This window comes from Mytilus californianus, unplaced genomic scaffold, assembly GCF_021869535.1.
Source record: "Mytilus californianus isolate M0D057914Y unplaced genomic scaffold, xbMytCali1.0.p SCAF_3, whole genome shotgun sequence".
NCBI classification, from domain to species: Eukaryota; Metazoa; Mollusca; class Bivalvia; order Mytilida; family Mytilidae; genus Mytilus; species Mytilus californianus.
In genome coordinates, this window is record NW_026262679.1 from 114,131,257 (window position 1) to 114,156,016 (window position 24,760).

A 24,760-nucleotide genomic window follows, 5' to 3' on the forward strand; every position below is an offset into this window, starting at 1 on the left:
AAAGATATCTCTATTTGAAACAAAATCGTGATGTGAAGTATTTTGAACCCAGGTTATGTATGGTCTTGTTGCAAAATATTTAACATAGAACTGGGTTAGTCCTGGTTTTTAAGAAATAGACCAACATAGCAATACTGTTGGTACTTTAACACTGACAGTATTTGTCTCAGACCCTGTATTTTAGTTTGGTCAGTGTTTAGCGCAATTATATGAAAATGATTTACATACTCAATGCAATCGTCATAATTACTAAGTTCATGATTTTCATTTCAATTCATCATTTTTTATTTGATTTTTCATACATTAATAAAAAAAACAGTAACAATACAATAGGGACTTTCCATCTAATCATATACACTGAGCTTGGATATAATAATACTTTAAGATAAAATGAACATGAGAAGGAATGCAAAGAGGAATAACTCTTGCTAAATTTTAAGCCTAAAAATGTTTTCCTAGATTCACTACTTTAATTATGATTTTAACTTACAAAAATATCATGGTGAAAACATTTTCTATTATTTTTTTACGACAAAATAACCAGCAAACATAAATTATAATCATGAACTTGCTTGTTAACAGTAAAATTAATTTATACTTAGACAATAGTGTATAGGGCTACAAGATGTTTACATGTTTTCACTTGTAAAATTTCAAAACCTATATGTTAATAGACTTACAAAACTATTTATCAAGCAACTTTATCAATAGAAAACTTCTATCAAATCAAATTTTTTAAAGAAGTTTTAATGTCGATAAAACTCTAGAATAGACAACATCACAGAACGTATTCCAATAATGTAGCAAACCTCAGTTGGTCATCACCGTAGCTAGCTACTAAAACAACCTTGTTTGACGGTTCGGTACAATTTATCTGAATTGAACCTTCCCAAATGCCGGACACTTCGTTTAAAATTAGTGGGGTCCAATCTTTATTGACCACCACTGCAACTGTTTTAGCTCGTGGCACGCGTACTGCAAAAGGCACAAATTCCCCACTAAGCCCAGACTTGATGGACAGTGGTTTCCACATGTAGCAGCCTTCCTTCCAATATCCAAATTGTTTAGGATAAGGAACCACTTCCTTAGTAACAGCCTTACAATATATCAAGTAATTATATAGCCCTGGAATTTGATGACTACTATCAGTGAATGGATTTCCATGGACACACAGAAGGAAAAAGCCCAATCTTGGTGGCTCTACCAGAAGTTTCACTTCGCTATCACCTGATTGAATGAATACATATTCGGAGCAGTCATTAGAAGTCTCAGCTTCTGACATACTAGCAGTAAAACGCATGGCTTCCGATGTATTAAAGACAATTTCTATTTTGTTGTCGTCTGTGTGTATCACTGGATCCGGATGGCTAGCTGCAGTTATCTCATACTTCACAAGCATTGGTTGTGGTCCTAAAAACCCGGATGGAAGTTTTGGTAGTTGAAGGGTTTTGACGTCTTCACTACAGCAGATTAAAAATTGAGCAACATGACGCATCTTTTTTGTATCTGTATCTGGATCTTTTGCATAGATTTCTAATCCGAATTCACCTTTGAAAGGCGCAGTAGCATTAAAAACATTCTCACCGTCGACTGTTTTGTATGTTACATAACCTTCAAACTCGGTGGTATGTTCATAGTGAAGCAGTCTGCTTCTAAACTGCATGGGTTTTGGAGAAGTTATTTCAATTTTAACTTCTCCATTTACCGTTTCTACTATGCCAGAATTTTGATTGGTAGTAAGACCAAATTTGTGGAAAGCAGCACCGACTCCCCATGACTGATAAGCGCAAGGTGGGTATGGTTTGTGAACAGTGGACGACACGGTTTCTTGTACAATTTTGTAGTCACATATTTCAGCAAACATGTTTTCTTTTTTATCGGATAAGTCTTCTTTAGCATAGACTATCAAATCGTAAGTCCCTGATTTTGGTAGTCTCACCCTAAACGTCACCATACCGTCTGCTGCTTCCAACATGGCGTAACGATTGAACTTCACTCCTTCATATTCGTCGCTTCCGTCCACGTTTTGTATACTAAAAGTAAAGTTATACGTTCTATTTTTAGGATATTTCAAAGCAATATATACCTGATCTGTTGAATAAATATTTGCCAACTTGTGACTTAATAAATCTATTCCCAAAAGAAAGAAATGTGGCGTCATGATTGGCATATTACAAAACTCTTCCTCTGAGACCTGTTGTTCTAAGAGCTGCCATCGGACATCGTCTGGATAATGTGTGTAAATAAACAGCACCGGATGTGTCAGGAAATAATGGCTGTCCACTTCATAACTTAATTCTCCACTCGATGTTTGTGTTGGTCTTCTTGCAAACCTGACATCTACTAGACGCCATATTCCATCTACTAGTACAACATTCCATGTGTGATGATTGGATCCTGGTCCCAATGGTTGGCCTGGTTTGTAATCGGAACCTTTGGCTACACCAGTTATAACTTTACAGTGTAGTCCGCTATGTCTGAAAAAATATACAAAAATAATTTATTCCACGGAAGACATTTCATCAATATTTTTTAATACTATAACGCATATAATATATAATATATTAAATGCACTATTTTGTCTCTTGACATAAACTTTTGTTGTTGAAAGACTTAATATATTTTCATGCTATATTCAGAAAATGAGACGAAAATATAACGGAAAAGGTATGATAAGTCTTTTTTGTCACTAGAATTAGAAAATAACCAAATAATATAAATCCATTAAAGAATATGGAATATCTCAGCTGAGCTTACGTGGGCTTGACTACTCTGTATCAGTTAACGCCCCTGCTATTCCATATGCAGATTAATCCAGAATAAATCCACTTCGATAGCTGTTTTCAATTTTTATGATCTCAAAAAAAAAACCAAATGATAGATTAAGTTTGGTACAACAATGTTCTATCAATGTACTTTCCAAATCGAACTTTCTTTTAAAAAAAATGAAGTGATGAAATAATTTTAGAGAATATTCTTAACTTAATTAACTTACAAACACAGTGTATGAAAAGCCATAGCATAAGTAGTTCTTCCATTACTCAATCCATTAAGAACTTCTTCTGGACTTCCAGGTTCCACGTCTTCAAAAGTTAGTTCCTGGCGATTAACTGACACCAACCATGTAAATAAGATTCTGAAATGAAATAACCATTTTACAAAACTTGTTTTCGGATCGTAACACAATTACAAGAATGAAATTAAACATGTGTTCCAACATGAGAGGGCATGTTCGTCGTAATGAGTGATATAGTCTTGCTCTTTTAACTAACTATAGAGAGGTCATGTTCGTCGTTATGAATGATATAATCTTACTTTATTTACTAACTATGGAGAGGGCATATTCATCATTATGAACGCTATAATCTTGCTCTACTTACTAACTTTAGAGAGGGCATGTTCGTCGTTATGAATGCTATAATCTTGCTCTACTTACTAACTTTAGAGAGGGCATGTTTGTCGTTATGAATGCTATAATCTTTCTCTACTTACTAACTATAGAGAGGGTACGTTCGTCGTTATGAATGCTATAATCTTGCATGTTTGTCGTTATGAACGCTATAATCTTGCTCTACTTACTAACTATAGAGAGGGCATGTTCGTCGTTATGAACGCTATAGTCTTGCTCTACTTACTAACTATAGAGAGGGCATGTTCGTCGTTATGAATGATATAATCTTGTTCTACTTACTATAGAGAGGGCATGTTCGTCGTTATGAATGCTATAGTCTTGCTCTATTTACTAACTATAGAGAGGGCATGTTCGTCGTTATGAATGCTATAGTTTTGCTCTATGACCTAACAATAGAGAGGGCATGTTCGTCGTTATGAATGCTATAGTCTTGCTCTATTTACTTACTATAGAAAGGGCATGTTCGTCGTTATGAATGCTATAGTTTTGCTCTATGACCTAACAATAGAGAGGGCATGTTCGTCGTTATGAATGCTATAATCTTGATCTATTCACTAACTATAGAGAGGGCATGTTCGTCGTTATGAATGCTATAATCTTGCTCTATTTACTAACTATAGAGAGGGCATGTTCGTCGTTATGAATGCAATAATTTTGCTCTTCTTACTAATTATAGAGAGGGCATGTTCGTCGTTATGAATGATATATTAGTAGTCTTGCTCTATTTACTAACTATAGAGAGGGCATGTTCGTCGTTATGAATGCTATAATATTGCTCAATTTACTAACTATAGAGAGGGCATGTTCGTCGTTATGAATGCTATAATATTGCTCAATTTACTAACTATAGAGAGGGCATGTTCGTCGTTATGAATGCTATAGTCTTGCTCTATTTACTAACTATAGAGAGGGCATGTTCGTCGTTATGAATGCTATAATCTTGCTCTATTTACTAACTATACATTGCATTAGCGGTATTGGTTTGACCAGCGTGATTAATTATCTGTACTACTAAAGGAAGAGACCGATTTCATTGAACTGCAACTCCTCTGAAATATTTGTGATATGACGTATAAATGTGGTGTTTTTGTACTTCCTAAATTTGTCTTTGAAACAATATTTTTTTTCACAGAAAACGCCAATTTTTGAGAAAATATCCAAGTTCGGAGACCGTTATCGATCCGTATCTTATACGCTTTCGCGCATTTTCAGTCGACGTACTGCCCGCGAAATCTAAGTGAAAGTAAGAAGAAAGGATAGAAAATAGAACAGTTAGGCCTATAAGGATTCTGTATTGTATTGTAAGTGCATCATTTTGCTAAATTACACGACATCCACCCTATTTACTCATGTGCAGAAATGTCCAAAAATGAAATGGACGTTGGACGTGTCGAAGTGGTCCTCCCCCTTTTTATGTGTAAACACAGGCACCCGACGTCCGGACCCCTCACCCTTTTTGTGTGTAAACACAGGCACCCTTGACACTCTTTGTTTCAACACTTGCCCAATTGTACCGCGATTTCGCGGGCATCTTCTAGTATATAAAGTTAACAAAAAATTGCTTTAGCGTACCTAATAAAGGTTATTAATGAAACAAATGTAATGTTCACTTAAATCGGTATCATATCTTTATCATATACAACATATTTTGAAGTTTTTTTTTTAAATTGATAACTATTTTGATATGATGTTAAATATATATCATATGCATATTTTCAAAGTATCGTACACGAGCACGAGACAAAACACAACTGCAATAAAAGCACCGTTCCTTTAAAATATTGATTTTGTCCATAATTTTTTACTTGTCAGAAAGTAATATTTTGATGGTTTTGTGTATAATTTGAGAGAAAGTATTGCGTGATGTTGGTGCATGATGGTATCTGAACTATTCCCATGCTATCCACTGTTTAGAATAATATTTTTTGTGCAACAATAAGTCAAACAGAGTGCAGGTTTAAATGTGTAAAACTTATTGAAAATCATTATCGAACCCACTGTTCTCCAGCTTGGAACCAATAAAGTCTAGTTTGTGAGAGTCGGTGGTTCATGTATTTATTTTTTATTTCATTTCTATGCTGAGAGGCACTACATACCTTTCTTCCAATCATTACAATGCCGACTGTAATGTTTGGAAGCTTAAAATTAACGTCACGAAAACTAAAGTGATGATTTCTTTAAGATGCAGATGCCGTCAAATTTACATTTTGATATAGACGGCACTGACATTGAAATTGTTAAAAAAATTATTTGGGCATATTATTATCTAGAACTGGTAATACTAAAATAGCACAGAAGTACCTAGCAGAAAAAGCCACAAAAGCTATGTTTAATGTGTTGAAATCGGGCCGCATACATATTCTTTCCATTCAGTGTCACTTAGATCTTTTCGATAAAGTTGTGAAACCCATACTAGAGTAGGGATGTGAAATTTGGGGGCATGGTGATGTTGATATTATAGAAAGAATCCATCTGAAATTCTGTAAACTTCTTTTGAAACTAAAAAATTCCACACCTAGCTATATGGTAAATGGGGAACTTGGTAGATATCCTTTGGAAATTGATATTAAATTAAAAATAGCATCTTATTGGTGTAAATTAGTATCTGCTTAATAGACTAAGTTATCTTCTATCGTATATACACTATAAAAAACACTGTTTACTGTTAACAATATATGTATATTTTTTGTAAGTAAGTTTAAAAACATATTGGATGAAAGTGGTTTTTCAAATATTTGGATTACTCAATATTTTGGTAACGATATATGGTTAAAAAATGCACTAAAGTTGCGACTACAAGACCAATTCAAACAGTTGTGGAATACACAATTACAAGAGTCTACAAAAGCAGTTAATTACGTTAGAATTAAATTTTGAAAAATATTTTGATATCCTGGATCTGCACGAACGTACTATTTTATGTAGATATAGAACCACAAACCACAGACTCCCAATAGAGACAGGGAGGTGGAGTAATGTTAATAGAAATGATAGAAAATGTCATCTTTGTAAAACTGGTAGCATTGGAGACGAATTTCATTATCTGCTAGGCTGTCCATTTTTTAACGACATAAGAAAATTTACCTTGAAAAATACTATTTGGCTCGTGTTAATACACTTAAGTTTAGAAAATTGATGAGCAAATTAAACAATAAATGTGGATAGTGTCCACATGTGGACACAGATGATGCGCCCCATTTGCATATCATATATTTATAAAGGGACATAACTGAAGAACGGTAAAAGTGACGCTACCCAAATTTGAATTTGATCTGAGTTTTGTGGTAATAAGCATTGTGTGCAAGTCTAATAACATTTGGTTGAGGCTAACTTAAGTAGAGAACAGAAACTAAAAATTCAGCAATTTTTCTATTTGTAAACACGCATAACTCTAGAACGGTTGTGTATAAGTTTTTTAACATTTGGTTGGGAGTAACTAAAGTTAGAGAACGGAAACGAAAAATTAAGCAATTTTCATGTTTATAAAAGGACATAACTCAAGAATGGTAAAAGTGTCGCTACCAAATTTCGTACTTAATCTGTATTATGTAGAAATAAACATTGTGTATAAGTTTCATAACATTTGGTTGAGGCAAACTATAGTTAGAAAACGGAAACAAAAAAATTGTACTTGATCTTAGTTTTGGGGTAATGAATATTGTGTATAGGTTTCATAATATTTGGTTGGGGCAAACTTAAATTACTGAATGGAAACTAAAAATTTTGCAATCTTTCGATTTATAAAGGGGCATGATAACTCAATAATAGTTAAAGTGACACTACCCAAATTCAACTTGATCTGTGTTTTATCAGTGGAAGTCAAAATTAAACATTGCATTGTATAAAGCATTGATTGTAGTTGATTCAACTATAATCATGGACAAAGGAAGATAACTCCAATTTTAAAAATTACTTGATATTTAGAAGAAAATAAAAATTTTGCAATGTTTCCATTTATAAAGGGGCATAACTCTAAAACGGTTAAAGTGACGCCACCAAAATTCAAACTTGATCTGTGTTTTGTGGTAATAAGCCTTGTGTATAAGTTTCATAACATTTGGTTGAGGCAAACTTAAGTTAGAGAACGGAAACTAAAAATTTTGCAATTTTTCCATTTATAAAGGGGCATAACTCTAGAACGGTTAAAGTGATGGCACCAAAATTCAAACTCAATCTGTTTTTTGTGGTAATAAGCATTGTGTATAAGTTTCATAACATTTGGTTGTTGCAAACTCAAGAAAGAGAACGTAAACCAATGTTGGGACGTACATACAGACAGACAAGGGTAAAACGTAATGCCCCCACTGCTACGACGGGGTCATAAAAAAGATTATGCAAGTTCATGAAGTGTGTAAACAAACATGTGGGTCCTCCTGGCTAAAATATATATTATTTTGAAACCACTGTATTGTATATAAATGTTTTGTAAATAGATGCATATTCATGTACATATTTTGCACTCTCTCTGTACCTATGTATCTGCAATGTTTATGAGAATAAAGATATATATATATACAAAACATAGATACTACCTAAACGTATGATGTAATGGTCCTTTTTTTTTACTTTCAAAAAACACATTGCAACACATTTGTGGTATGCAATATAATACCTAGCTTTTGTTGTATCGTCTTCTAGTTTCTTGGAATAGATTAGGTCCCACATTAGTTCTCGGAATGTTGTGTAACTCGTTTCACATATCTAAAAAGTCAAATGTATTGCTACAGTTCGTTACTTGCATGTACAGTTAATAATAAATGAAGGATACTTTGAAATGAGTTTTACTTCATAGACACACATTTTTGTTGACATTTCTAAGCTATAACATTCCAGTATTTTTTTTAAACTTAAAGTTCCACTGTATATTTCCATTAAGAGCGAGTAACATTTTTTATTATAATGATTTGCTGAAAAATTACCCTGATTTTTTTTATTTACCTTCTTCACGTGCTTGTCCCAGGTATTGTTGTTTTCAAATTTATGATTGGTCGGATGGTTCATCGGAGCCGGATCTGGAAGATCAGCGTCGTTCATGTTGACAACTGAAAGCTGGAATGATGATGGTGGTGATCCGACCCCGTTTGGCATATTATTTATTGGTTGCACCTGTTGAGAAAAACGTGTTTTATGAGACATAAAAATCCTTTTCTATCAAGAGGTAGCATTCAACTTTGCGGAAAAAAATATTCAATGGACATTTATCTAGTAAAAGATAAAAGATACATTCAATTTTGCGGGAGGGGGGAATATTCAATGAACATTTATCTAGTAACGGATACATTCAACTTTGCGGGGGGGGGATATTCAATGAACATTTATCTAGTAAGGGATATATTCAACTTTTATAAACTAATATAGAAAAGAGCTGGAAGATTCAAAGAGAGCATGTATTTAAAAGCATTAGATATACATAAGAATCGTCATTTCTTCTCATATAGGAATATTTCATATTATGAAACATACAGGTGTTTTTTGTCTTTCGGTTTAACGTAGTTCATTCACTATCTTTCAGGATTATACCAGAAATTCTCTGATGAAAATTTAAGTATCATCAACATAATAGTTTGATTAGGTTAAGAAAACATGTTATAAAAATTAAGATACTCTGTTATCAGAATAAGATTTGACATTATTAAACAAAAAACTGATCCAAAACGATATACAAAGAGAAATATTTTGTATTGTATACTTGTTTAAGAATATATAGCAGGATACGCTTATCCTGGCATGTGTAAGCACCCGTTCTCGCTTCGTTTGAAGTTCATGCTATGTTCCCTCATTTTTTTTTTGCTTGATTAGTATATTAAAAACGTATAAACGAGTTTTGAGCGTCGGTATACTAGTTTCGCATCTTATTTTCATTGTTTGTCTTTTTCTATTTACAATGTGATTATAACATCTAGAAACTTTTCGAACTTTTCATCTCTTTAAAAGAAATAATTTCTAATATACATGTACGATATGCATGAATCACAGAGCTCTGATTGAATCGTATACATAAAAGTTCTGCATATAATTATTGCAAAATTCTATATATACCTCGATAATATTTAACAGTCTATGCTATTTTATAAAAGCCATTCGGTGTTATAATGATATTGTTCTATATGAGTTTTACGAGATTTCTCGTTTTCACACTGTAAACAAAAATAATACGTCAACTTCAGAAAATGCAATGACCTAGCTGTACTTAACAATTAACTTGCTTAATGAAAATGGACTCTTTTATTTATTAGAATAAAACATAACATGGAAAAGAATTTCAACAATGGACTGTAACGAAATGTCATTCAATATGGTTCAGCTGCTTTATGAAAAAAATGTGTTTAAAGAAGAGCGTAGAAACTGAATGAATACTGCAACAGTGCTATTCTCAACATCCCGCGTTCGAACACGGTTTTTGATATTTTATCAACCATGTTTTAAAAGCATACTTTTGAGATACTAAGTTATGAACAAAAGTGTTTCTCATTATGATATTTTTTTAATTTCTTCATTCAGCCAACTTACACTTTTAGCTGTCATCTTTTCAAAAGATTCAACATTTCTACTTCCAGGAGAGAGTAGGTATTGCTGCAGTAATTCCTCATTTTGATCATCATCTCTTCGTGTACAGACAATCAGATATTGACATACATGTGTATACACATTTTCTGGTTGATTAGGAAAACTGCCGTAAATTTCAAGCCCATATTCACCTGACATAGGCATAGTAAGGACAACATAAGCCTTCGTGTCATTGTCTTGTATCTTGATGCACTTCTGCAGTTCTCTCTCGTTCCAGTCATTTCGGATACATCTACAGAATATATTAACGGGTCTAGTTTTGTTGATTTCGATACAAATAGATTTTTCCGTTGTTGTTATTGTTCCCTTTTTCTGAACTGGATAAAGACACATTCTTTCACTCCTGGTACCTGGTCCCCATGTACGATCCCAGCAGCAAGGCAATGGATCATCCTCTATGCACGTGCGGTCTATTTGGACCCTATACGAAACCACTTCCTGGAATTTGGTAATCTCCTCTTTACGATCTGTTATAAGCTGTTTTGCATAGAGCTTTAGTAAATACATTCCTTGAGGGGGTGATCTCAGGATAAAATTTGCTCGTCCATTATGGACTTCATGATAAACAAAATTTTTTAAAGACTGTCCATCTACTGATTCACTACCAGTATCAAATGTGGTCATTCTGAAAAAGAATTTTGTCGGCTGTGTGATTCCAAGGTCCCATTTTACTTGGCCACGTTTCGTTTGTATAGTGGATTTGACATTTGCCATAAAATTCAACTCGCAAACGTAGAAATGTGGCTTGACGAATGGTAAATTTTCGAATTCTTGCAATGAGATTGCACGATCCACGAGCTGCCAAACTGGATCGGAAGACCAGTGACTCAGCAATAATTTCTCTGGATCTGTAAGAAAGTAGAATTCCTCAGAACCTGGATGTGTCTGTAATGAATAAATTTCATTTAAAAAAGACAGGGATAATTACTTGAAAGCAAATTCATAAACAAAGAGGGAAAATGACAGTCAAACAAAACTTGACCATGGTCATAGAAGTTACATAGTCATGATGACCATGGTCATAGATGTAACATCGGCATGATGACCATGGTCATAGAAGTAACATAGGCATGAAGATATTCAACTTTCGCCGCTACATAAACATCAACCAAGCTTGCTGGAACAATGAATATAAATATATAAATCAATTTTCTTTGTACGAACTGATAAAGGTTTCTATGAATCACGATATTGGCAGTGAAGAGATTTGCAGGAAAATGTCATGTTGATAACGAAAAATAACTAAACGGAAGTCATTCTTCATACTTGAAGAAAATTGTCAACAATTATGGTAATTTAAATGTGCTAAAGTAATACTTTGACAAATACGTAATAGGTCCATTAAGGAATGAAAACGCAGGATTGCATGAACAAAAGTAGTTTTTGAAAACAAATACTCTTTCAAAAAACACAAGTGACATTCCCGTTGGAATTTGTTGTTCTAAAAAGACCCGACGCATTGATTTACAATTTCTTTACCACATTTGGTATTACAAGCTTAGACATATTACTTTTGAAAGACGATGCCAGAGTATTAAACCACGGAACAAAGACATCATTAAGCGTGTAATTGTTTTTATGGAAATTGATTGTCTCTTCATGCAGTCGGATTCAATGCTCTCGGTTTATTCACTTTTATGACTGTTAGCAATTATAACAGAGAGAGAATATAACCAATAGTAGAAACTTCCTTATTTTATATTGCTGTCTTGGGTCATGCGTAACTAAATGGATAATTATACGAATATATAACTCCCATGGGGACGAGGAGGTCGCTGCTAGTGGAATGTATCTCACAAAGGTAACCATCAACATCATGAACATAGACTGAAATCCAAAGTGTCAGTAGTTGCATGATTTAAGTAGTACGTGTTTATTGTAAATGATAAAGTATGATATAAGCAATTATTTTGCCCCTGAAATTTCTAAAATAGTAAAATTATGCAAGCCTTTCAAAACGGTAATTGTATTGATAAATGAGCAGGTTGATGTAATAGTATAGAAAGGCCACTTATGGTGTCACTTTGATATCATAATGTCTCGAAATGGCATATTTGACCTAAATGGCCATTTCAGAAATAGTAATAAAAATAAACCAAGCCCTTACCCAAAAAGATATTTTACACACATTACCATCTTTGAAAAATTAGTCTGGTAGCAAAATATCGGTTTGGGTAAAGCCTGGGCTCATAGGTAAATATTAATAACAAGACATCGATATGGGGTTATTTTGCAGTCTTTGAAGTTTTGCACTAATTGCAAGACGTTGAAAGTTCTAATACAAATATGAAAGACAAAATTTAACAATATTAATATCTGACAGACTTATGTCTTAAAAATATCTGAAGGATTATTTAGTAGAATTATAATACTTTCTGTTTACCGAATTTAAGGGGCCAAAAAGTGGCCTTATCATACCTTCTGTTTTAATGTTAAAAAATGTTAGAATTGTACTGCAACTGAGGTATTCGATGAATGAATTTTAACTGACCTTTGGTATCTTCCGCTTCTTTTTTAAGCTTCAACTACATCACAAACATATTACAACGCCCTTTAAGTGTGACGGGAATGATTTAAAAAAAAAATTGGGAAACATCAAGACACAAGATAATACTTATCTCATTAGATTAAGGTTTTTATTCTACTGACCATCATGAGTAAGTAAAGTATTCTTTGTTTTTACATATCAATCAGACATTTCAGTTTAACATTAAAGTCTTATAATTTTAAAAATGCGGCTCAAAATGATATCCATAAGTTCTCATAATAGACATTTTAACCCAAGAATCTCCTGTCAATGAAGATATCATTTAAGGCATACACTACAGAACTCCTGACCATTTAGTTGCTGGGTTTAAGTAAATATTTACCTTTCGTTTAGCTGCCCATTTCGTGTCGACCGGAAACCAGTTTCCGTCAATACAAACTGCATTCCAACAATGCTGGTATTTAGCGTCATTACAGGAATCAGCTGGTTTATAGTCTTTCCCTTTTGCTTTACCACATATAATCTTACAGTTAAGTCCAGCATACCTTTAATTAATAAGTTTACGTATAAACTAATGGGACTATAAACTAATTACTATAACCATGTCTTTAAATTTTGGATTTATCCTCTTTTATTTCTCATTTTCTTCCCGGTATAGTTTTTTAGTTTAAGTAGACATGTACTTCATGCTTGTTTTATCTTATAGAAAAATAGCCACAAAGACAGCCGTATATTGTTTACTTTCAAATTTTCCGTTTTCCTTTCCATTTCTTTTTTATGTATGTTGGTTTTGAGTTTTTTTTTTGGTTTTTTTTTTGTAGAATGTAGAAATAGTGCACTTAAATGAGGGTATAAAACACATATAATATTGTGCCCCCTCCCCCAAAAGTAAGAAAAAGGCATAAAACAAAGTTCATGATGGGGAATTTTAAAGCTAACTATACGATAGGGATTTTTCTTATTATTAAAGGCCGTATGGTGACCTATAGTTGCTTAAATCCACGACTTTAAACTCTGTTAGATAGTTGTCTCCTTGGCAATTTCTTCTTATTCTATAATGAAAGAAAAACTTTACCGTGAACAAATGATGAAAAAAAACGAAAGAAAACACAAAAAATGTCTGTAAATATTTAAAAAAAAAAGATTTAGTTAAAAGAACTTCGCTAAATTGTCATTTTGTATTTAAATATACTTACAGGCAAAGAATTTGAAATATCTGAGCATGCGTAGACTTTCCATTTTTAAACTCTTCAATGATATTTTCTACTGTATTGTTTCCGCTGTTAGTATCAAACACCTTTGTTCCAGGATCTCGGTGTACTATCCATTTAAATAATACCCTAAAAATAAGTTATTATAAAATTGTAATTTAAATATAAAAATAGTAATTGAAAATAATACCTTACAAATTACTCAGTCAGTGGCCAAGTGGGCCCCGTTGTCATCTACAATTAACAAGCCCGTCAACACTGGGGTTGTGAGTTCGAATCCCACTCGTGGCAAGTGAGTTTGTCTACTTTTTTATTGACTAGAAATGTCAGTTTTCCAGCCGAAGGTAGGTGGTTCCCTCTGGGTACTCTGACTAGTGACGTTATACAGGAATAACCCACCAAATGAAGAATAGCTCCCCAAATGAGTAACTATCCCTCAAATGAGATGATGGATACTTTTCTAGTAATAAACAACTACTTTTTTAATACAATGATACATATTGATGGAAAATGCAGCATTTTTTCTAAAAGATGAATAGCACTAACCTGATTTACCGAGAAGATACAAGCCTATGAAAACTTCGAAAAATTGACAATTTTCAAGGCTTCTAACTTTTTTATAACTCAATATAAAAATATGGTTCTTTGGAAGAAATTGTACCATTTTCTATAAATGTGTGCCATTTTTAGTAAAAACACTTGACTAAGAAAATTTTGTTTTTAGCACTATCAAATAATTACTCAATTGAGGGATTGTCACTCAATTGAAGAATAGCTCCCCATTTTGCGGATTGTTTCCAATCTATTGAACACCAACAATATATCACTCTATCAATCAATCAATCAAAAATAACGGTCTAAATATTCCTGTCGTTCACAATATATATCTCTTCAAATCATTTAGTCGTTTAAGACACATGTTATACTCTATTTTGAGAAGATATTGTAATTCAAAACCATCTGTTTGTGATGATAAAGATAAAAAAAATTAAGAATTGTCCTTCAAATTCATAGTTTTGACTTAATAGATATTAAATCGTTGTGTCTTATATACATGAGGTTTTTTTTACCTTTTCTCTTATTCGCGGTTTAAAACACTATTATAGGGGTCAAAGGTCAAAGTTTATGTCAGAGTGGTATGACTTTAATTTATGACACACCCCTAGCCAATGATGCAACTGCATATCAAGTTTGCTCAACCGAAGATTTACGGTTCAAAAGATATGCGCCGGACATGATTTTGAATAAGGTTTAACTATAATAGGGGTCAAAGTCAAGGTCAGGGTGACCTGACTTTGATATATGAAATACCGCCCGCCCATGATTCAACTGCATACCAAGTTTGATAAACATAAGTTTTACGGTTCAAAAGTTATGTGCTGGACACGAAGCGGGACGGACGCACAGACAGACGAACAAGGTGATTCCTATATACCCCCTCTAGCATAATATATAAATTGGAAGTCGTTTTCAAATAAATCCTTTCTCAGAAAACAATATTGCTTGAAATGAATAATCATGTTATATTAAGAAACAGAAATAAGTCACTTAATTTGGTTCTGCAGAAAAGAATGTACACCCACAATTTTAAAGTCTAGGATAAATTATTCCACTAAATACTGTACTTAGTGGAATCGAAAAATATTAAAGAAGGATGGTTGTTATTTGATATTTCTTATTTGCAGCATTTTTTCAACTTGAAATTTTTTTTATATTTACTAAGATATATCTCGAATATGTAATCTTTTAATCTTTGTGGAAAATTCCAAAATATTACTAATGAATAAACCATAACAACAATTTGAACAAAGGGTGTTGTTTCGCATTCTGGTTTAAGTAATACAATATATTTATTTGACAGGTAAGCTATCATTCTGTGTTAAAGATACCCCATAGAATTATACAAGTATTCAAGGTATCGAATTACTATCAAGATTAAAAATCTGTATAAATACATGCCATCAATGACGATATATATGTCATATATTATGTTAACAGATTTTGAGTTGTGATTTGGTGGGTGGATGCTAGTTACTAAAGATATTTTGCAGGTTTATTTACAATGTTAGACGTCTGAAAGCTTTACCTTATCTTCATATTATGCAAAGCTATTACATGCAGCTCCATATAATGGAAATTTAATGGTGACACGAGTGTAACCAAATAGTTTTATTACGATTGTTGTCTCCAAAGTAAATTTATAACAAGGAGGGGAAAATAAGTGAACTCTTGGATTCTAAAAACTTTCATTATATTTTTGCACCTGTTGATACATATATCACCAATAAATATCAAAAGAGTGTCATAAGTATCCATGGGAATCGCTTGTGTAGAAGCTTGATGCTGTTTTGTTTTTGCTTTATTAAGGTGTTTGTTCTTTAACTTATTGTTGAATTCCTCCCTGTGGCTTCAAAGAATAACAACAGACGTAAAGACTGATACACAATTATTTCAACACGTATATCTTTTACATGTAGTTTCATAGAAGTCCATTCCATATCCGTTTTTCACGACGATAATGAGACCCTGGGTTTCTATGGTTTGGTATTATGGGAACTTCTGTAGACTTTACAAAAAATGTAACAAACTTCCACTTCATTGTTTCGTGTGGTTGAAGCTTTAGAGTAACATGATTATAATAATTGTTCCCTCTAAACGGGAATTCGAAATTGATATAGAAAACCCTCTGTTCACTATATAGTTTTCCTCAAACTGCTGAGTAATAAGAATGTACATTATCATAGTTAACGGTCAAGTCATCATGATCTAAGAGACTAAAGCTTTTTGATATCGTAGGTACCGTAGAGCTCAAAAATTGTACACAATTGTCATCAAACAGCATCCAAAGTTTGGTTTTGGGAAGGACACTATTGATACCAAGGTAAACGGGCAAGGATATAATTTATGGAAATCCCTCTTTATCACATGACCGTGTGTCAATGTAGACGCACATGATGTTACAACTTATATCTGATCTCCGTCAAAATCAGTACAGTGCTTCTCATGGGGATTGCATAGACACTACTTGATATAAGGTCAGAATCACACTTAAAAACGTTACGAAAAAGCTCGTTGGAAATATTAAACTTAGCAATATCACATCTAATCTTCATCAAATTCAAACAATCATTTTCGTTGTTAAAGGATGGCACCACTAAAATGTCAAGGACATGACACTTACGGAAAACCATACATTAAAATTGTTTAGGATTAAAATAAGATCCTCGACTTTGTGTCATTTTTGTTTGAACAGATATATCATGTTAAGTAGGGGTATTTGCGAAAAATACCAGTCGAGAGAATGTTAAATTTCGCGAGCCGTAAGGCGAGGGAAATTCATTCTCAAGACTGGTATTTTTCGCAAATACCCCTCAAGAACATGCTATATCTGTTTAATTACACCGAATGTTAACGTTCAAAAACGCATTGATGATCGTGACGTTACAAGCGTCCAGTCAGATAGAGTATTTTTTGGCAAATACCATGACAGAGAGGGTAAAAAAGGCATACCCTTTTTGCATTTAACCCGGCGGCGTTAAAAAATGAACGATATTCATTTGATAACAGTAAATTGGTGAAAAATACACTGGCTATCAACCAATCAAAACCCAGGATTCTTACATAAGGTGTAATTAAAATAGAAATACATCTACATAAGGATGTTCTCTCCTCTGTTTTAAAATAAAATGCTTTTTAAAAGACTGTGAAAAAGCAGAAAAAATTACAGGTCCGTGTCCTTGTTTTTGAGATATAATCAATTGAAAATTTGGCGGGAAATGATTATCTATTGTTTTTTCATACATTTAACATTGACACCTTTTTTCTTTAAAAAAACTGTAAAAAAATACAAGGATTTCAAAAGATTTTCAAAAATGGCTTTTTAAACTATACGTGATAAAAGTATGTAAAGAAAAGGGCTAGCAGGCAATTTGTTTGTTGGTACTACATGGATAAGACTAGAGGATTCCGAATATCCGACCAAGGGTAGCGAACATCCTTAATTATGTTTGGGTGCTTTTAAAAGTCTTGATTTCTTAATTACAACGACTAAAATGCATCACTATACCTGACTTTGTCCACTTGTGTTTTGACATGCTTGGAGCTGTAAACTAAATGCCAGATCAGTCCTCTAAAAGACCGGTGTCTCTGTTGTGCTACCTGTTAATAAAGAAAATATCAGACATCTAGGAGACATGTAGCTCTGCTGAGCTATCTGTTAATAAAGAAAATATGAGTCCTCTAAAAGACCTGCTTGTGTCTCTGTTGATCTATCTGTTAATAAAGACAACACCAGTCCTCAGAAATACGAGTGTCTCTACTTAGCTACCTGATAATTAAAAGCTATAATGAATGATCTGTGCTTTAAAATAACCTGTGTTTCTAGTATGATTCATGTTATTGAAGAGAATATAAGTTCTTAAAAAGACCCGCGTCTCCTCTATACTAGTACTTCATATTTATAAAAAGAATTTCAGTCTTCTAAAATACCTATGTCTCCGCTGTACGCCAATTTAACGTAGAGCATAGCAGCGCTCTGAAATACAAGTAAGTGTCTGTGCTAAGATATACCCGTTAATAAAAAGAAAATCAGTCATGAACAGACTTGTTTTAGTCGAAAAACATGAAAATATAGACGTTTGAAAAGAAGGCGATGTGGTATGATTGCCAATGCGATAACTATCCACTAGAGACCAAGGAGATGTGGTATGATTGTCAATGCGACAACTATCCACCAGAGACCAAGGAGATGTGGTATGATTGTCAATGCGACAACTATCCACTAGAGATCAAGGAGATGTGGTATGATTGCCAATGCGATAACTATCCACTAGAGACCAAGGAGATGTGGTATGATTGTCAATGCGACAACTATCCACTATAGACCAAGGAGATGTGGTATGATTGCCAATGCGACAACTATCCACTAGAGACCAAGGAGATGTGGTATGATTGCCAATGCGACAACTATCCACCAGAGACCAAGGAGATGTGGTATGATTGCCAATGCGACAACTATCCACCAGAGACCAAGGAGATGTGGTATGATTGTCAATGCGACAACTATCCACTAGAGACCAAGGAGATGTGGTATGATTGCCAATGCGACAACTATCCACTAGAGACCAAGGAGATGTGGTATGATTGCCAATGCGACAACTATCCACTAGAGACCAAGGAGATGTGGTATGATTGTCAATGCGACAACTATCCACTAGAGACCAAGGAGATGTGGTATGATTGTCAATGCGACAACTATCCACCAGAGACCAAGGAGATGTGGTATGATTGTCAATGCGACAACTATCCACCAGAGACCAAGGAGATGTGGTATGATTGTCAATGCGACAACTATCCACTAGAGACCAAGGAGATGTGGTATGATTGTCAATGCGACAACTATCCACTAGAGACCATGGAGATGTGTTATGATTGCCAATGCGACAACTATCCACTAGAGACCAAGGAGATGTGGTATGATTGCCAATGCGACAACTATCCACTAGAGACCAAGGAGATGTGGTATGATTGCCAATGCGACAACTATCCACCAGAGACCAAGGAGATGTGGTATGATTGTCAATGCGACAACTATCCACCAGAGACCAAGGAGATGTGGTATGATTGCCAATGCGACAACTATCCACCAGAGACCAAGGAGATGTGGTATGATTGTCTATGCGACAACTATCCACTAGAGACCAAGGAGATGTGGTATGATTGCCAATGCGACAACTATCCACTAGAGACCAAGGAGATGTGGTATGATTGCCAATGCGACAACTATCCACTAGAGACCAAGGAGATGTAGTATGATTGTCAATGCGACAACTATCCACTAGAGACCAAGGAGATGTGGTATGATTGTCAATGCGACAACTATCCACTAGAGACCAAGGAGATGTGGTATGATTGTCAATGCGACAACTATCCACCAGAGACCAAGGAGATGTGGTATGATTGTCAATGCGACAACTATCCACTAGAGACCAAGGAGATGTGGTATGATTGTCAATGCGACAACTATCCACTAGAGACCAAGGAGATGTGGTATGATTGTCAATGCGACAACTATCCACTAGAGATCAAGGAGATGTGGTATGATTGCCAATGCGACAACTATCCACTAGAGACCAAGGAGATGTGGTATGATTGTCAATGCGACAACTATCCACTAGAGATCAAGGAGATGTGGTATGATTGCCAATGCGATAACTATCCACTAGAGACCAAGGAGATGTGGTATGATTGTCAATGCGACAACTATCCACTAGAGATCAAATGACGTATATGCTACCAACTATTATGGTCACAATGTTTTATCTGTTAATATTCATTGAGAGTTTAGTTAGTTCTTAAACACTTAAAACCACGACTTCTTTAAATGTTCCTAACATTTTAAACCACGACGACTTAAAAAATCTAATTTTTTGCTTTGTGGTATGATTTTTTTTTGTTAGTTTAAACCGTAATTAATCTTGCCGTTTCCATCCTAGTATTCTCATGGCGATTCCGATCCTTTAGATGAACAATTGTATTTTAAATTTATGTTACCGAATCAAAAAGAAAATTACGTAACACAATTAAATGTTCTCAATTAAAGTAAAACCACCAACAACTTTCAAGAGTTCTTACACGTGAGTTTTTACACGTGAGTTCTTGCAGGTAAAATGCTTTGATTGATTGTTCCTTGTTTAACGTTCAGTGGCAAATATTTCATGCATGTACAGAACGAAAAATGTTTTGAAGATGGTGTTGCGTAAGTGAAGGAATTTCTAAAGAACAGTATACCAAGTTTAATAGTCATAAGACAGATGTACTAAAACATACGGCAGGAACAACATCTTTAAAACAAACGAAGCAGTAGAGAAAGTGGCTGATCAGTACAGGTATTATTGACAACATATGTCAGAACCTTTGGAATGCTGTCAAACGACATGCATTTTTGCTACACCAAATTATTCTTAGATCTTTAGATTCGCTCGCATGAAGTTTTATTGAATGATTTTTTTTTAAAACACAAAATTACAATACACCACCTCCCACCGAAAAAAAATCTTTACATTTGGGAAAAAAAGAACAGTTATTGTCAATTCTAAAAACTAAAGTTTAACTAATGCATTGCAAACTTATTTGTGAAAATTCAAATCTCTTATTATGTAACCTAATCGCTTCTTTCAGAAATGTATTAATAAAAGAAACAGATTTATTGATATCGCCTCGTTTTGTCTCCACACAATACCATGAGAAAATGATATATGTTCATGAGTCATTCGTGTTGTTCAGTCTTTAGTTTTCTATGTTCTGTTTTGTGTACTATTGTTTTTCTTTTCATCGTTTTTCGTTTTTTGCAATGGCATTGTAGGTTTGTTTTCGACTTTTTTAGTTTAAATATCCCTTTGATATCGTCATAGAGTCTCATAAGGAAAATAGATACTTAGTCTAGATCATTGATCAAAGGTTACGGCAATTGTTAATAGACAACGTACCATTACATAAATTTTGTAAGAAGCAAGGAACTCTGGGAATGCCTTGGACGATGTGAACATGTTTTTTTTTTTATTTCTGTTGCTCTTACTATCAGACAAGATTTATATTACGAGGAATAACGTTTTACAGAGCATCGACTCTTCGTTTCAATAGTTATGAAACGACGGGAGCAAATACTTTTGGTATTTACAAAAGAAAGAAATGTTGATGCATTTGTAATTTTGTCGTTTGATCGTGGTATAGCTTATGATTTTTCGTTTGATCGCTGAATAGGCTATGCCTAATTGAAAAAGCAAGGACAAAGAGGTTGTTTATTTCAAAAGTGCTGTTGTTAATCACAAAGAAATGACGTTGTCAGATGATCGGTTTTGTAATTAGTAATATCAGACAGTTTACTTAGGGTATTATTGAACATGTTATACAAATAAAAGAGAAAATTATAAGCATCTGTAAAAGCATCACTGTTTACGTGCAATCTTTGTTCTTATTCTCCAAGGAACAGGACTAATCAGAGGGAAAAAGTTTACATTCAGAATTGTGCGTCATCATTTCACATGAAAATAAACTTGATTTCGGCATCTTTAGAAGTATTTGGTAGCTAATGCAATTCTAGTCTTGAGTATTTCTAAAATTGCATTAGCTACCAAATACTTCTAAACATTCGTGACATACATAATACTGACGAGAAACTTGGATAAAATAATAAAAACATAGAATTTACACTTTGTGAAGAAGAAGGTGAATTTCCTAAAAATATTCATGCCTCCCTTTTCCCTATTGACAGCTTTCATTTTGCATAATAAATTGTAATTGTATTTACATAGAAGTGTTATTATCATTTAAATGTATCAGCAACAAGTTCAGATTTTGACAATTAAACCAGGAAAAAACAAGATAGTACAGGGATTCATAAATATTACCATATAAAAGCAGCGATAAGGTATCAATTTGATGACAGAAAAATAGACGCAATTCAGATTTCATTCCAAATTCATAACTATAAAATATCTTCTGAAAGTGTTACTGCATCTGGAAAATTTGAGATAATGACACTATTCCTATTATTTCAGAACTGAACAAAAGAAAAGATAAAACATTTATTTGTATCTTCTATGTGAATCAGATGTAGTCGTCTCATATCTGAGGGACTAACGCCTCTCAGATAGAAGCCTACATCTAATCTATACAATTATAAACGAGAAGACCTCATTTTGTGTGTCGCTTCTCTTCCTTCCCCAATAAATTAATCATCATGCCTCTGTGTCCTATAGTATATATATATGCATAGTCGCATTTGTCATCCATTCTTATGATTATTCAGTTTGGGTTATTTTGGGAGAAAACGAAGAAAAAGATGTCCGGATATTATTTCCGTCATCAGACCGATTTTTAAGTCATACCCAAGACTTCCGATTTTAAACTTTAAAAGAGGGGGTAAAGGGTTTTTTTTTCGTGCAAGAATTTTTTAATTGTTCGCTCATCGTGAAATGGCAATTTTATTTCGCGTTCTTTCGTGCAGATACCTCCCTTTACTCCCATCTTTAAACATAATTTTCATAATTACTCGGGGACAGTACAATTATTTTCGCGTTATTCTGCATGTATACTATGATTATAGTCCTATAATATATAGAGACTCTCTATATAATATAGCAGTGATCGCCGTGGATGGAATTGATAGTTAATAGCAAATACACTTTATTTATATTATATGTAGATCTATGTTCATAGTATACAGAAACGCGAAAATCATGCAATTTAACAGAGTGCAAAAAAATAACGGACTTTGGAAAAAAGGGAGGCTCAAAATAATTGTCCTGTCTCCAAGTGCCTATGACTCAGTTTGATACCTTTTCTGAATTTCTCCAGACATAAAATCTTTTACAAAAATTCACCCTATAACAGTTTACATACTTTCAACCAAGCTCTAAATACCCGCGATTTCGCGGGTGTGTTCTAGTACTTATTAAATCGAAGCATATATGTATAATCTTTTATGAGATAAATGTTAACTAATCACATGACAACTCACCTTAATTGCATGGTCATCAATAGCCTTGAACTTTTTGATATCCATAAAAATGTCATGTTTTTGCAACCTTGGTTTCCGTGGAGGTGGTGCCACCTTCTGGTCAGTAATAATATCCGCTAAGTCAAAATCCGTTGGTATCTTCATGATTCTGTTGTGTTTTTGTGTCGTTAAATAACTCCGTAGAAATTGCCACTCGTAAATCAAAACTATAGAAGGCTATCCGCTTCCATTATGTTCCATCAATATAACCCTGTAATGATACACCGATTTAATTTGCATATGTCATTATACAACAGTAAATAATGGGGATGAAATTCTGTTTTACAATGCTACAGTCTGTCTAAAATGAGCTTTAACTGAAATAAAGATAAGTACATAGCAAACCTTGTGAGAAGGTTCGTTACGTTTTTAAGGCGGGATACTGATACTCGCTTTCGATTACTCACCCAACGTAAACACTTATAAATATTTCCTATGCATTTCATTTTCAATCAAGAAGAATCAAAAGTTGTGAATGCGCTAGTTGTAATAAAACTTCATGTGAACCTGTTGTAACGAAACAATCATATCTGTTTTACGAGGGTGAATTCTGCACATCACAAGTTTGCTCAAAGTTTGCATGCCGGTAATCATGGGAATTCTAATCAATTGTCAACATTGTGTGTAAAAAAATAATTAACAGGGCTTAGATATGACAGAAAAATTAATTTGGATTTATCACAATAGCCAACGCAAACTATATAAAACTGATATTAAACAAGTTTTAGTTAATAACTTTTTTCCTATCATTTAATGTTATTAAATATATTTGCATTTTCGTCTGACATATAAAATAGAATTTTGTGTAAATAAAATTTCTGATTGTAATAGAGATTCGTGTCAAATATATCGACTATTGTATCTTTATGGGGTTCATGTCATTTAAAAGGACAAAGTCGCCATTTTTTTTTTTATTTCAAAATAGCATTATAAAATATGCAGTTCAGTGTACAGAAGAAAGAGAGTCATTCAGATTGAAACAATTGTGGTTGGAAGATTCTTTTTTTTTCGAACAATCTTCTGTAACGATGAACCCAAAACTTAAAAAAAAAAATAAACTAGCAACGAAAACAAAATGAATGGGATATTGCTTGACAAATATATTATTAATAAACATTTAACATTGCTGTTAATTATTTATCCTGAGTGTTTCGATTCCTGGAATACATGGTTAGATGAGACATATATAATATATATAAGGGATGTCAACTCGTTGAAGAATTACAAATAATATAAAAATCGAGTACTCGCTGGTTTTACCTAGCGATACCCGATAACTCGCTCAGATAATATCTACAAAAATAAATTATACACATTTTCTCTTGGTAGGTCGCTGTCTAGTGGACGTTATACTCTATAGCTACTTTATTATCTGGGACTAGGCCACAGTATAAGGAATTATATATCATAATTAATTGCTCATAAACTATATGTAATAATTGAATAATCAATAACCTTATCAATAATTTGATTAACACATATTGAATATAAATCATAACAAAGTCAAACCAGATCAAGCAACA

At 33.6% G+C, this 24,760-nt stretch overlaps 1 protein-coding gene across 2 annotated transcripts in view; it reads right to left on the bottom strand.

Moving 5' to 3' along the window:
* Positions 1-267: 267 nt before the first annotated feature.
* Positions 268-24,760, bottom strand: part of LOC127735873 (uncharacterized) — a 41,390-nt gene continuing 16,897 nt past the window's right edge. For both annotated transcript variants that reach the window (XM_052246273.1, XM_052246272.1), the window contains exons 2-10: positions 23,199-23,448; positions 17,745-17,836; positions 13,664-13,807; positions 12,850-13,012; positions 9,923-10,864; positions 8,351-8,518; positions 8,025-8,113; positions 2,996-3,136; positions 268-2,477 (exon numbers count right to left, since the gene is read on the bottom strand). In XM_052246273.1, the coding sequence (XP_052102233.1) occupies positions 779-2,477; positions 2,996-3,136; positions 8,025-8,113; positions 8,351-8,518; positions 9,923-10,864; positions 12,850-13,012; positions 13,664-13,807; positions 17,745-17,836; positions 23,199-23,342 (3,582 nt within the window). In that variant the 5' untranslated portion in view covers positions 23,343-23,448 and the 3' untranslated portion in view covers positions 268-778. The remainder of the gene's footprint in view (positions 2,478-2,995; positions 3,137-8,024; positions 8,114-8,350; positions 8,519-9,922; positions 10,865-12,849; positions 13,013-13,663; positions 13,808-17,744; positions 17,837-23,198; positions 23,449-24,760) is intronic.